Genomic DNA, 15511 nt, shown 5'->3' with positions numbered 1-15511 from the left:
AAACAATCTCAATGGCTCTTCACACAGCCTTAGATCACCTGGACAATCCAAACACCTACGTCAGAATGCTGTTCATTGACTATAGCTCTGCATTTAACACCATCATTCCCACAGTCCTGATTGATAAGCTACAGAACCTGGGGCTTTACCTTCCTCTGCAATTAAATCCTTAACATCCTAGCCATAAGGTCACAGTCAATTGGTGATAGTATCTCCTCGCTGATGACCAACACTAGGTGTGTGTACTTAGCTCACTGCTCTACTCCCTCTGTGCCTATGGCTGTGTGGCTAGGTATAGCTCAAATGGCATCTATAAATTTGCTAATGATACAGCCATTGTTGGGAGAATCTCAGATGGAGATGAGAGGGTGTACAGGAGTGAGATGTATCTGTTAGTTGAGTGTTGCAACAACAACCTTGCAATGTCAGTAAGACAAAAGAGCTGTTTATGGACTTCAGGAAGGGTAAGACAAGGAAACATGAACCAATCCTCATAGAGAGATTAGAAGTAGAGAGAGTGAGCAGCTTCAAGTTCCTGTGTCAAGATCTCTTAAGGATCTAATCTGAGCCCAACATCGATGCAGCTATAAAGGATGCAAGACAGAGGCTAAATTTCATTAGGAGTTTAAAGAGAAAAATTTGTCAACTGAAACACAGAATTCTACAGATATATCATGGAGAGCATTCTGGCAAGCTGCATCACTATCAGGTATGGAGGGGGATGCTACTGCACAGGACCGAAAGAAGCTACAGGAAGTTGTAAAATTAGTCAACTCCATCTTGGGTACCAGCCTCTGTACTATCAAAGACATCTTTAAGGAGCGGTGCCTCAGAAAGCAACATCCTTTACTGGGGACTGCCATCACTCACGGCATGCTCTCTTCTCATTGTTACTGTCAGGAAGGAGGTACAGTCGACCTTCACTAATCCAACTACCTGTAATCCGGTTCCTTCAATAATCCAGCACTGATTTCAAATTTTCTGTGCAACTGTAATTTCAAATTTCCCGGCCACTGTACCAATCTGCTGTGCATTGTTTTGTTTGCGCCAGATCTGTTCTTGTGTTGGCACGCTCTTGTAAGCACAGACAGGCGATTCCTGCTTGATTTCCTACATTTATTAATATCTTTTGCATAAGGCATGGCTGCCCAGTACCCTCCCATCTCACCCACCAGCAGCAGGGGAGCTGGTGCACGCTGAGTCTACCTTCTTGCCCGCCTGTCAGCAGTCGCTCACTGCCCTCCAGCATCGCCCAGCCGGCGCTCCGTTCTCTTCTGCCTAGGACCTCAGATCAGACATGGCGACCCGCTGAACTTAAGCATATTACTAGGCAGAGGAAAAGAAACTAACAAGGATTCCCTCAGTAACTGTGAGTGAAGAGGGAAGAGCCCAGTGCTGAATCCCTGGCTGCCTGGCGGTCGTGTGAGATGTGGTGTATAGACCTCCTTTCTCCAACTTCTGCTTCTGCTCATCCAGATGTGCTGCCACCAACATCAACAGTGTTTGAAGAAACTGTTGTGCCAGTTTCAGCACCAGTTCCTGATGCTTCACTCAGTTCTCAAGATGAAGATGTTGATGATCCTGACAACCTCACACTTGCAGACATGTAACTTTGCCTGAAGGTATATTAAACGTCTCACTTTAGAAGTGGAAGTGCTTAACTGTTCTGTATAAGTTAATTCCTGTACATTTACCTGTACCCTTTATTTTATCTGTGCCTGTACAGTATATTACTTTGTTACAATTTCACTTGTTACTCATTTAATATTTGTTTAATTATATCACTTGTACTGATTTACATGATATTTTAAAGGTATAATGAGGCAGTTAGCTATTGCTTAATGTGATCCTTCTGTAATTCAGCATTTTCACTAATCCAGCACCCCTCAGGTCCCAATGGTGCCGGATTATAGAAGGTCAACCTGTATAGAAGCTTGAAGACAGACATAAACAGTGATTCAGGAACAGCTTCTTCCTCTCTGCTATATGATTCCTAAGTGAACATTAAAGCCATGAACACCACTTCACCTTTTAATGTATATTCTTTCTGTTTTTGCACTATTTTAATCTAGTCAATATGCATATATATACTTACTGTAATTGATTGACTTATTTTCTTTTTTTCTTTATCATGTATTGCATTATACTGTGCTAACAAATTTCACGACACATGCCGGTGATAATGAACCTGATTCTGATTCTGAAACATTATTAAATTTCCCAGTGTAATTTTATTAATTCTGCTTTCCACTGAACTGATTGAAATTTTATTAGGTATTGCTGATAAATACTAAAATTAAAATCAGATTTAATACCACTAGCATAGTTATGAAATTTATTGTTATGTGCCAGCAGTACATTGCAATACATAAAAACTAAATTACAGTAAGAAGTGTGTGTGTGTGTGTGTGTGTGTGTATATATAAATAAATAAAATATATGGTACAAAAAGAGAAAGGGCTTTTACATATGTGCTTTTATACACGTTAAGCTTTATTTGTGAGGCTTCTACTGAATATTGGGATAATAGTGTCATAGACAAAAACAGTTTTGCCCAATGTGTCCATTTACAACGTGTTTACACTAATCTTCTTTTTAATTTTTAAATTTTCCCCACATTCTCGTCAACTCTACTCATCCCTCCCCATCCCCATTAAAATTTCTACCACTCGTCTGCACATGATGGGCAATTTACAGTGGCTGTTTATTCACAGGACAAGACACTGGAGCACCTGGGAGGAAACGCCTGTGCATTCGCATGGAGAATGTTGAAATAGCACCGAAAGGCAGGATTGGGCCCAGGTCTCTGACACTGAGGCATCTGCTCAGTGAGCTACCCCACTGTGCTGAGCAAAGTGTGGAAATATTTCTTCTGCTGAATGATTGAAGGAACAGCCATACATATTGCAAATAACATAGATGAATATTAGCAATGAAGTGATTTATATGAAATATTTTTGGAATATGTAATGTTCTGATTCCTTTTGAAATTTTACTCTACAATGGAATAGTAGAACCAGACCTACACCATGTGGCTTTTAATTTTTTTTCTTTTCATATTGATTTTTAGGTGTGAAATGGTATAGGAAAGACAAATATCATGAATGTTTTATATTCATGAAACTTAACATATTCTGCATTTTAATAATGTTCTCTAAACATTCTCTTAGATTTCATGTGACATCTAATTTGACAAAGGCAGAAGGTCTGTATGTTACAGAATAAGAAACTTCTGATTTCTACTTTATTACTCATCATAATTATCAGTTCTTGTCTAAACAGTAATTCCATCCCTTCTGTAGATATTTTCAAGAATAAGAATAAAGACTGAAGGATGGGATTCATTGAATCGTTATGGCATTAAGTAAGGCTATTCTGCTTACCATGTCTGTACTGGCTTTGTCAAGCAATCTTGTACCATAAAAAGATAAAATCTTACACTTCTTCGTATTATTTTAATTTGGACCATTCAGTGTTACTAGTCTGCCCGAGAACCCTGTAAGATCATGACTAAATATTACTGTTTTTTGTACCCTTGTATAGCGAGTATGTTGTTCAAAGTTACTGGGAAGGAAAGACTTTCACAATTGAAATATAGTAGCTTATCAGTAAGATGCTTTAAATACATTTACTGGGCAGGATCATTCAGCCATCAAGAGAAAGGAGTTTGTCGTGGAGGGAGCAGCACAGCATTTTATTAAGCAGTGTAACCAGTTTCTATTTTAAAAGAGACCCTGCTAAATTTAACTTTGATTGGGAAACTATTGAGGTGTTCTTCCTGTTGTAGCTGAACGTGCCTTGGATACCATGAACTTTGATGTCATCAAGGGGAGGCCAATCCGCATCATGTGGTCACAGCGTGACCCATCACTGAGAAAATCAGGAGTTGGCAATGTATTCATCAAAAATCTGGACAAGTCCATTGACAACAAGGCTCTGTATGACACCTTCTCTGCATTTGGAAACATCTTGTCTTGTAAGGTGGGTAGGCTAGCATGACAATAAAATGTAATTTGAAATCTGTTGCTATCTTATCCGTCCCTGATTCAAAACCTTGCATCTTTGTCTGTTTAGAAGATTAATGACATTGTGAGGAAACCTCACCAGTCTAGAAGAATTTTGCCCTGGAATACCCAAGGCACTATATCTTAGTACCAATATTTTTCCAGATCCCTGTTATTTGGTGTTCAAGTCAATTAAATATGAGAAGAAATCTGTGGGGAAAACATCAATCTACAAATCCACACTATGTCATATAATTCTTGGCAAGAAAAATTTTCATTCATCAAAAGCAGATAAACTTCATCAAAGCACTTAACACATCAATTAAGGACAGAACCTCTAGTAAGCCAAAGGACATTTAGCATGTGTTGCTTTGGATTTTTAGCATTGGCAGAATTTCTTGTGTTTGGCATTGGTATTTTGTCTTTTCAGGTGGTATGTGATGAAAATGGCTCCAAGGGATATGCTTTTGTTCACTTTGAAACTCAGGATGCTGCAGATCGAGCAATTGAGAAAATGAATGGCATGTTGCTAAATGATCGAAAAGTGTGAGTACCCTAAACCTGTAGGCGTTAATATGCATGCAAGCTGACATCTTAACATTAAAAGGTTAATTAATAGTTTTCCTATCTAGACAAACAAAAATTGGAATATTAATTGAAAAACATTGTAGTATTTTAATGTGTTGATTTGGTCCATTCAGTGTTTATTTGTTGTTTTCTTTCCTTCTGTTCTTCCCTACCGTAATTTTTTAAATTCCACTACTTTTTTAGTTTTTTTTCCCAGCTTAAGGTATTCTCTTAGATCTTAGTACCTATTTGATAATTGTGTCTAGCATTTTGTAAACTGGGATAAGTTAAAAAGTCATCATCAAATAATATTTTTGTCCATCCAAGGCTTAAAAGTAGAAATACATTTGCAAGAATAAGTTTGTGAACCTGGTTTTCTGCATTAGTTACTCATGAAATATGGTCTGATCTTTATCTATGTCACAATAATAGACCACCACAATCTTCTTAAACTAATAACACACAAACAATTGTACCTTTCATGTCTTTATTGAACACATTATTTAATCATTTGCAAACTAGGCTGGAAAAAGTATGTGAACCCTTAATATTTAGTAACTGTTAGAACCTCCTTTAGCAGCAATAACCTCCACCAAACATTTCCTGTAGCTGCTGATCGGACTTGCACAACAGCGAGGAGGAATTTTAGACCATTCCTCCATACAAAACTGTTTCCGTTCATCAATATTTCTTGGGTATGTCGTGTGAACAGCCCCTCTTCAGGTCATGCCACTGTATCTGAATTGGGTTAAAGCCTGGAATCTGATTTGGCCATACCAAAACATGAATTTTCTTTTTAAACCGTTTTGTTGTTAATTTTCTCGTTTCGGATCATTGTCTTGAGTTATCCAACTTCTATTAAACTTCAGATGACGGACTGCTACCCTGACATTCTCCTCTAAATTGTTTTGATACAATTTTGAATTCATTGTTCTCTCAGCGATTGCAAGCTGTCCTGGCCCTGAGGCATCAATGCAGCTGCAAACCATAATGCACCTTACACCATGCTTGATTATTGGGATGAGGTTTTGGTGTTGGTGTTTTCAGTGCCCCTTTCCCTCCAAACATAGCGGTGTGCATTTCTGCCAAAATATTCAACTTTTCTCTCATTTGTCCCTGAAGCATTGTGAAACATCCAGGTGGTCTTTTGCAAATTTGAGACACGCAGTAATGTTTACTTTGGAGAACAGAGGTTTTGTCTGTGGTGTCCTTCCATGAAAACCATTTTTGTTCTGTATTTTTCATGTGGTGCACACATGAATGGAGACTTTAGCAACCTGTGGAGATTTCTGCAGGTCTTTTGCTGTTACCCTTGGGTCCTTTTTCACCTCCTTCAGCATTGCGCGTTGTGCTCTTGGTGTGATCTTAGCAGGATGCCCACTCGCATTAGGGTCTCCCACTCGCGAGGGAGAGCAGTAACAGTACTGATTTTCCTCCATTCGTAGGCAATGAACTGTGGACTGATGAACATTAGGTCTTATGAAATGCTCTAGCCTTTTCCAGCTTCATGCATCTCTACAATTCGCCTAAGGTTTTCTGAAAGTTGTTTTGATCAAGGCATTGTGCACATTAACAGATCTTTCTTGAGAAGTGCAGGCTCTGTCAGTAACCTGACCTTGTGCGTCCTTTTTTTATATAGGGCAGGGCACCTCTACAACCTACACCTCCAATCTCATCTCATTGATTGGAACGCCTGACTCCAAACAGCTATGTAGAAGGCATTACCCCAGAGGTTCACATATGTTTATGAACCTGCACTGTGATTGTTTAAATGGTGTATTTGGTATTGAATAGAAGTAGTCCAATTGTTTGTGCGTTATTAGTTTAGGCAGATTGTGTTTGTCTACTGTTGTGACTTAGATGAAGATCAAACCATATTTTATGAGTAATTGTTGCAGAAAACCAAGTAATTGCAAAGTGTTCACAACTTTCTTGCAACATTAAGTGTTGTATTGGAATGTTTTGGAGGGATTGCAGACAAGACCTAGGTGTTGGTGTTTCATGCTGCTTTGCATTACCTGAAGAATCAAGTAAGCTTTTAAATTATAATTTTATTAAGAAATTGAGTTAAGATCATCTGATCAGCTTTAGGGACATAAATATCAATATTCCATGTGTGATACATGAGTCTGCTAAGCTGTTGCGAGAAAGCTAGCCATTCATGCCATGTAGGATTTATTTTTGGGGTACAAGTTAGAGATGTAAAAAAAAATTCTCCTTATTTTGCCCTTATCACCAGTAAGATTCTTCATTGTTTTGATGTGTAGTTTGTTAATATTGAATTGTCTGTTGTTCAGTGGCATGCAAAAGTTTGGGCACCCCTGGTTAAAATTTCTGTTACTGTGAATAGTTAAGTAAGTAGAAGATGAACTGATTTCCGAAAGTCATAAAGTTAAAGATGAAACATTATTTTAAACATTTTAAGCAAGATTTTTGAGCTCTCAGATAACTTTTACCAAGGTCTCAGACCTTAATTAGCTTGCTAGGGCTATGGCTTGTTCACAGTCATTGTTAGGAAAGGCCAGGTGATGCAAATTTTAAAGCTTTATAAATACCCTGACTGCTCAAACCTTGTCCCAACAATCAGCAGCCAGGGGCTCTTCTAAGCAGCTGCCTAGCACTTTGAAAATTAAAATAAATTATGCCCACAAAGCAGGAGAAGGCTATAAGAAGATAGCAAAGCGTTTTCAGGTCGCCGTTTCCTCAGTTCGTAATATAATTAAGAAATTGCAGTTAACAGGAATGGTGGAGGTCAAGTTGAGGTCTGGAAGACCAAGAAAACTTCCCGAGAGAACTGCTCGTAGGATTGCTAGAAAGGCAAATCAAAACCCCCGTTTGACTGCAAAAGACCTTCAGGAAGATTTAGCAGACTCTGGAGTGGTGGTGCACTGTTCTACTGTGCAGCGACACCTTCACAAATATGACCTTCATGGAAGAGTCATCACAAGAAAACCTTTTCTGCTTTCTCACCACAAAATTCAGCGTCAGACGTTTGCAAAGGAACGTCTAAACAAGCCTGATGCATTTTGGAAACAGATCCTGTGGAATGATGAAGTTAAAATAGAACTTTTTGGTTGCAATGAGCAAAGGTATGTTTGGAGAAAAAAGATTGCAGAATTTCATGAAAAGAACACCTTTCCAACTGTTAAGCACGGGGGTGGATCGATCATGCTTTGGGCTTGTGTTGCAGCCAGTGGCACGGGAAACATTTCACTGGTAGAGGGAGGAATGAATTCAATTACAGATGCCCCCCATTTTTCAAATGTTTGTTTTACAACACCTCGCTATTACGAAAGACCTACATTAATTACCTTTTTTAGCTAACAGAAGGTGTTTTCACTGTTTGGAAAAAAGGCAGAGTGCGCCCTGAGCAGCCAAGCTCCTCCTCTGGAACTGGAACTGCATTCTAGCCGGCATTGCTTAAATACGTGCCCATGAGCATCTGTGCTTTATGTTGATTTATTTTGTGCATCCGTTAGCAAGATGAGTTCTAAAGTATTGGAAAAGCCTTTGCATAAAAGAGTTTTGATCGTGGTGAATGAAATAAGGACATAGTGAGTTTGGCTAAGGAGGCTGGGTTTGTGGAAGATGATGTTGAAGAGGTTTTGGCATCCCATGACCAGGAACGGACAGGTGAAGAGCTGATGCAATTGCAAGAAGAAAGGATAATAATCAAAACCAAACTCAGTAGCGAATGGCCCAAAAGTGAAGTCATCCAGGAACTGAACATGAAGCAATTGTGTGAGATTTTTGCTGCGATTGACAACGCTGCAATGATTGCAGAAAAGTATGATTTTAATTTTGAAAGGGTACATAGGTTTAGGGCATATTTGCAGGATGGTTTGAGTGCTTACAAAGACTGTATGATAGAAAAGTGCATGAGGCTAAGCAGTCAAGCATACTGTCATTTTTCAAGCCTTCCACATCAGCCACAGCAGACGACGAACCTTGACCTTCGACATCGAGGCAGGCAGACATAGACGAAGGTGACCTGCCTGCCCTGATGGAAACAGACGACGATGAGATGACATCCCAGTCTCCCCCACCCCAACCTCCAACAACCCAGCCTAACACACCATCATCAGTGTGCTCGCTGTTTTCCCGATTCCAGTGAGTGAAACTACACTGTACATACACTATTTCTACTTTATATAGGCTGTGTATTTTTTTGTGTTATTTGGTCTGTCTTGGCAGCTTACCGGAGCTTACCGGTTACCGGAGAGAGTGTTGTTGAGATCGCTTGCGTGAGATTTTCGTTACGGTGGACAGTGCTGCAATGATGGCAGAGAAGTTTTTTTTACTTTATATGGGCTGTGTATTTATCATTCCTGCTTTTACTATATGTTTTTTAGGTTTTATATGTTATTTGGCATGATTTCGTAAGTTATTTTTTGGGTCTGCGAACGCTCACAAATTTTTCCCATATAAGTAAATGGTAATTGTATCTTCACTTTGTGACATAACGACTTACGAACCATTTCATAGGAACTCTCTACCTTCAGATAGTGGGGGAAACCTGTAAATACCAGCAAATTCGGGAAGCAAACATCACATCGTCTGTAAAAACAAAAGCTGAAGATGAAAAGTGGGTGGCTTCTACAACAGGATAATGATCTTAAACACACCTCAAAATTCACAATGGACTACCTCAAGAGATGCAAGCCGAAGGTTTTCCCATGGCCCTCACAGTCGCCCGACGTAAACATCATTGAAAATCTGTGGATAGACCTCAAAAGAGCACTGCATGCAAGACAGCCCAAGAATCTCACAGAACTAGAAGCCTCTTGCAAGGAAGAATGGGTGAAAATCCCCCAAACAAGAATTGAAAGACTCTTAGCTGGCTACAGAAAGCGTTTACAAGCTGTGATACTTGCTAAAGGGGATGTTACTAAGTACTAACCATGCAGAGTGCCCAAACTTTTGCTTCGGGCCCTTTTCCTTTTTTGTTATTTTGAAACTGTAAAAGATGGAAATAAAAAAGTAATCTTGCTTAAAATATTAAAGAAATGTGTCATCTTTAACTTTATGCCTTTTGGAAATCAGCTCATCTTTTACTTGCTTAGCTATTCACAGTAACAGAAATTTTGACCAGGGGTGCTCAAACTTTTGCATGCCACTGTAAAGATAGGCAACTCTAAGGAACTGAAAGTATAAGTGTCTATTCTATTAGCCTCTCGTTTATTTTTAATCTTGACTGTTTCTGACTCTGTTTAGTGTTGTTATTAAAGTTCATAGATTACATGAAAAAACATGTAAAAGTGTTTTATCATGGAGAATGAGAAGTATTTACAAAGTTCTGTTGAGACTTAACCTATTAAAACATTGCATACTAAATTCTTAATAATTATTACATAAATACTTTTAAAGCAAAAGTGTGACTTCATATTAACTTTTAATGGATCATAGAACTTGCATGATGTTTGAGGGTCACTAAACACTGTAACTGTTTATTTAGATTTGTTGGCCGTTTTAAGTCTCGTAAAGAGAGAGAGGCTGAACTGGGGGCAAAGGCTAAAGAATTTACTAATGTTTACATAAAGAACTTTGGAGATGATATGGATGATGAACGACTCAAAGAAATGTTTGACAAATTTGGTGAGTGGAATCTGACAGATCTGTGGCTCAAAGTATACTTTTCTATGGTATGAGAGGGATAATACTGGGAACAGCATTCTGTGATATTTGTATTGTGGGTACAATGTTCATATTTCCTTTAAACGTAAAGATTTCAGTATAGTACTTGCCTATTCTTTCATGCTCTGCCATTTCATCATGGCTAATCCATTTTTCCTCTCAGTCCCAATTTTCTGCCTTCTCCCTGTATCCCTTCGTGCCCTGATTTATCAAGAATTTGTCAACCTCTGCCTTGAATGTACCCAATGACTTGGCCGCCACAGCAGCCTAAGGCCACAAATTCTACAGATTCACAACTCATTGGCTTAAGAAATGCCACCTCATCTCTGTTCTAAAAGTACGCCCTTCTATTCTGAGGCTGTGTCTCTTGATCTTAGACTTCCCCACCACAGGAACCACGCTTTCCACAATTTAATGAAAATGGTAAGTTTTCCTTGAAATGGCGAGAAAAGCAAATAATTGTTCTATTTATATCTGTAATAGCTCCAAAATTGAAGTGTGAAATATGATTGCCTTTCAGTTCAAATATTTTCTTTACTTTTCTCTTTTTATGGCATTCTTACTATTCAAATCTTGAAAAAGAAGCGAAGGCAGATTTTTAAAATCTTTTTAAAAATATAATTTAAATGTAATTATATTACAGCTTTTTGGTGTACTTTGAAATATTAAAGCAGTTGACTTTCACAATCATGTTATTACCATCAAAGCAATTATATTGATTGTCTATCTTCACACAGTGGTTGATAAATTTTGAAGTACAGGTGACCCCGCTTTTCGAATGTTCGATTTACGACAACTTGCTGTTACGAAAGACTTACATTAGTACCTGTTTTCGCTAACCAAAGAGGATTTTCGCTTTTACGAAAAAAAGATGCCTGCTTTATACTCGTGTTTACCCCGAGAAAGACTACAATGACGGTGAAGCCTTGTGCGGGCAGTTGTTTGTGCACAAGTGTACGTGTGTACGCATGTGCGTATGTATGCGTGTGCGTGCCAATTTTTTTCTCCAAATCGAGTTTGGCTCGCTGCCTTCCTGAGTTTGATAAGTGAAACCTACAATATTTCTGCTTTATATAGGGTGTATATTTATCATATCATTCCTGCTTTTACTATATGTTAGTGTTATTTTAGGTTTTATTTGTTATTTGCTTTGATTTGATAGGTTATCATCTTGGGTCTGGGAATGCTCAAAATATAAATTAATGGTAATTGCTTCTTCGCTTTATGACATTTCGGATTACAAACAGTTTAATAGGAACGCTTTACCTATGGATTGCAGGGGAAACCTGTATTCAGAGAATTGAGATGTATGGATTGGTGCAGGGAAATGGTGTTGGGGTGAAAGATTGGCAATTATGTTTCAAATAGTCTGCTCCTTCTGTTTTCTATGTTGTCATGACTATAAAAGTGTTCTATATATATTAACTGAAATGAATAGAGACCATTTATATCTGCCATAACAGAGGTATCCTACATTTGATAACACATTCAATTTTTTAAGATGATAGAAATTCATGCTGCCCTTTTTTTTGAGCATTTCAAAAAAATTAAATGTTCTTTGTAAGGAGTACAAACTTTCTGCACTCCTACATCATAAGAAAAATAATCCTGCAAACTAGAAAGGGTGAGCAGAGCAAGTTTCTTCCTAGCCCTTAAGGAAGCACTTGTATGCTTCTGTAAAGGAACACTATTTCTATTTGCTGCTTAATTTTTATATCTGCTAATGCTCAACTGTCCTGTCTCTGTTTTCTCTTTGCCCTCTTAGGCAAAACTCTCAGTGTCAAAGTCATGACAGATCCAAACGGAAAGTGCAAGGGTTTTGGCTTTGTTAGCTATGAAAAACATGAAGATGCCTCCAAGGTGTGTATAGTGGTTCACAGAAACATTTCACGTTTTGTTCCGACATGGATACAAACTTTTTTGACGTGCATTTAATGTGTAGTTATTTAGAAATCAATTTAAATCAAAAATTAAATTACTCATACACAGAAATTGATTATCACAAATTCTCAAAGTTTATTAAGTATATTAATTCTATTTTTGAATTAAATATTTTATGATACAGATGAATGAGAAAATTTTAGAACATATATAGTGAACTTTTATTTGTGTTTTTTTTTGTCATTTTCACAATGATTTTTTTTTCTTTGGTTCAGTATTTTTTTTCTTTAAAACCTATAGCACTTTTCTGCAAAATCTTACTATCACTGTATACTGTTCTGATTGAGTGTTCTGCTTTTGCAATGAAGGTGGGAGGCAGTGTATGGTTTGTGATAAGCTCATATGGCTATTAAACTAAAAGTATTATTCTGGCTATTTTAATGCACACTAAGTACTTCCTGCATTCCCTGCTCCCTTCATGTCTCTCTTCTTCACCCAAAGTTGATCTTCTGTAAACCTGAGATTTCTCCTACTCTGTCAAGTTACCTTAGACTAGATTTGCTTTAAACAAAACCATGTTAGCTTTATCCCACAGTAATCATAGTGACTGGTTATTTTGTCCCTGATATTGTTTCTTGAACTTCCCCCAACCAAGGTTAAACTGATTGACCTGTAGTTACTTGGTTTAGCCTCACATGTCTTTTAATTTATAAACAAAAATGTAATATTTGCAATTTTCCAATTAATTGTGCAGTTGAGAATTGTGGCAGAATCTTTATGATTTTTCCCCTTCCTTTAGCAACCCGGGTGATTTTTCAAGTACTTCCATTAACAGTTTGTAACCCAACCCAAACCTAAACTATATACATCTTCTTCCTTAAAGATTGATTTATCATTAAAAAACTTTTTTTTGTTTGTGTGCATTAACATATTTTAAATGTCAGTAGACACAGTAACAAGATCTGCGATTATTGAGCTGGATAAGGTGCAAGTAGAATGATGACATGATGAAATTTTTTTTTAACCACCTGATGTCTCCAAGCATTGTATTGCTAATGCAGCTGTTGGTGTACAGTCATAGAAATTAAGAAATGACGGACTCAAAATAATCGGAATCCAAGTAAATTTTTGGTAGTCGCATAATACAAGGCTGTTTGAATCATTAATAAGTTACAAAATTAGAAGAAAACTTAAGAAGTTTCCCATTCCAACAATGTGCACCCAAGGTGCTAATTTTCTGAGGGATATCCTGTGTAATTCAGATTTTATAATAAATCAATACCCCTTTCATTTCATACAAAACCTTTTCCATTGATTGACCAATTGCTGTTGAAGTTCTTTCTGCCAGGTGGTCTTGAACTTGCCTTCAAGTGGTTTATGTTATCAACTTGGTGAAATTGCTTGGCGTGATCTGCATAATGTAGTAATTTTAGTTAGTATCCAGAGAATAATAATCGTAACTTTTTTTTCTCTAGAAATGACATGTTCGTTAAACACTATAACATTGCAACGTATGGAGTTAGAACAAAATAAAAGTCAGTGTTTTGATTAGTGGTTAAGTTGACACTTAAAACACCAGGTAAACTTCCTAGCTATTGCTCAAATAGTGCTGGAGGACCTTTTCAAGTGGTAGGTAGATTCTTGGATTCTTTTAATCTGAAAGACTACTTACCTGTCAGAGATTTTGCACTGATGTGCCATACAAGATTATGTTTCTCATATTTCTGGTGATGAAGCTTAACTGGTGATCTCACTATTACAAGTGTTACAACTAACAATGGTTGATTAATTGCCCTTCACATTAATTCCACTGCTGATATATGATGGTGCTAGAAAGTTTGTGAATCCTGTAGACTTTTCTCTATTTCGGCATAAACTGACCTAAAATGTCATCAGACAGATCTTCACGCAAGTCATAAAACTAGATAGAGAACCCAATTAAATAAATAACCCAAAAATTATACTCACTTATTTATTGAGGAAATATGATTCAATATTACGTGTATTTGTTGGAAAAAGTTTGGTGAACCTTTGCTTTCAGTAACTGCTGTGAACCCTTGAATAGCAATAACATCAACCAAATATTTCCAGCATCTGTTGATCAGTCCTGCACATCAGATTGGAGGAATTTTAGGCCATTCCTCACAAAACTGCTTCAACTCGGGGATGCTGGTGTGAACTGCTTGCTTCAGGTCCTTTCATAACATTTCTACAGGATTACGGTCAGGGCTTTGTCTTGGCAATTCTAAAACACAAAAATTCTTATTCTTAAACTAATCTGTTGATTTACTCTTGTCTTTCCGATCATTGTCTTGTTTTATAATCCAACTTCTATTAAGCTTCTGGTAACAGACTTCAGTCTTTACATTCTCCTGTTAAATGTCTTGATACCATTTTAAATTTATTGTTCCCTTGACAATTTCAAGCTGTCCTGGCCCTGAGGCAGCAAAGCAGCCCCAAACCATGATGCTGCCTCTACCACGCTTCACACCTGGGATGAGGTTTTGATGTTGGTGTTCTGTGCCCTTTTTCCTCCAAACATATGTGTCATCTGTCCACAGAACATTGTCCCTGAAGCATTGTAGATTATGCAGGTGTTATTTAGCAAACATGAGGTGTGCAGCAATGTTTGCTTTAGAGTGAATGAAACAATTCTTCCATGAAACCATTCTTGTTTGGTGTTTTTCTTATCGAGGACATGAGAGAGACTTTAGCAAATTGGAGATATCTGCAGGTCTTTTCCCTCAGCATTGCCTGTTGTGCTCTTGGTGTGATCTTTGCAGGATGCCCACTCCTAGGGTGATAAGCAACAGTACTGAGTTTCTTCCATTTGTAGACAATTTCTCTTACTGTGAACTGATGAACACTCAGATCTTTAGAAATCTTTTGTAGCCTTTACCAGCTTCATGTATCTCTACAATTCTTCTAAGGTCCTCTGAAAGTTGTTTTGATTGAGGCATGGTGCACATAAGAGCTCGTTCTTAGATCTGTCAGTAGCCTGACTTTTGTGTGTGATTTTTATAGGGCAGGGCAACTCTACAACTCACACCTCCAATCTCATCTCATTGATTGGAACACCTGACTCCAAATAGCTTTTGTAGAAGGCATTACCCCAGAGGTTCACATACTTTTTCCAACAAATACATATAACATTGGATCATTTTTCTCAATAAATAAATGAGCAAGTATAATTGCTGAAGGGGTTCAGCCCGAAATGTTGACTGTACTTTTTTCATAGATGCTGCCTGACATGCTGAGTTCCTGCAGCGTTTTGTGTGTGTTGCTTGGATTTCCAGCATCTGCAGATTTTCTCCTGTTAGTAATTTTTTTTTGTGTTATTTATTTAATTGGGTTCTCTTTATCTAGTTTTAGGACTTGCATGAAGATCTGATCACATTTTAGGTCATATTTATGCAGCAAAAGAG

General features: G+C 37.7%; 1 protein-coding gene across 6 annotated transcripts in view; it reads left to right on the top strand.

The window, feature by feature from the left end:
* Positions 1-15511, top strand: part of pabpc4 (poly(A) binding protein, cytoplasmic 4 (inducible form)) — a 48590-nt gene that overhangs the window by 6666 nt on the left and 26413 nt on the right. For 2 of the 6 annotated variants that reach the window (XM_059954620.1, XM_059954624.1), the window contains 4 exons: positions 3788-3981; positions 4435-4550; positions 10027-10166; positions 11971-12065. In XM_059954620.1, the coding sequence (XP_059810603.1) occupies positions 3788-3981; positions 4435-4550; positions 10027-10166; positions 11971-12065 (545 nt within the window). Of the gene's footprint in view, positions 1-2714; positions 3206-3302; positions 3365-3787; positions 3982-4434; positions 4551-10026; positions 10167-11970; positions 12066-15511 lie in introns of all 6 variants that reach the window. The other 4 variants (XM_059954623.1, XM_059954622.1, XM_059954621.1 and 1 more) reach the window with 4 other exon arrangements.

The sequence above is a fragment of the Hypanus sabinus genome, chromosome 30, assembly GCF_030144855.1.
Source record: "Hypanus sabinus isolate sHypSab1 chromosome 30, sHypSab1.hap1, whole genome shotgun sequence".
Taxonomy (NCBI): domain Eukaryota; kingdom Metazoa; phylum Chordata; class Chondrichthyes; order Myliobatiformes; family Dasyatidae; genus Hypanus; species Hypanus sabinus.
Note: the sequence above shows the minus strand (reverse complement) of the source record. Positions and strands in the feature narration are given on the sequence as shown.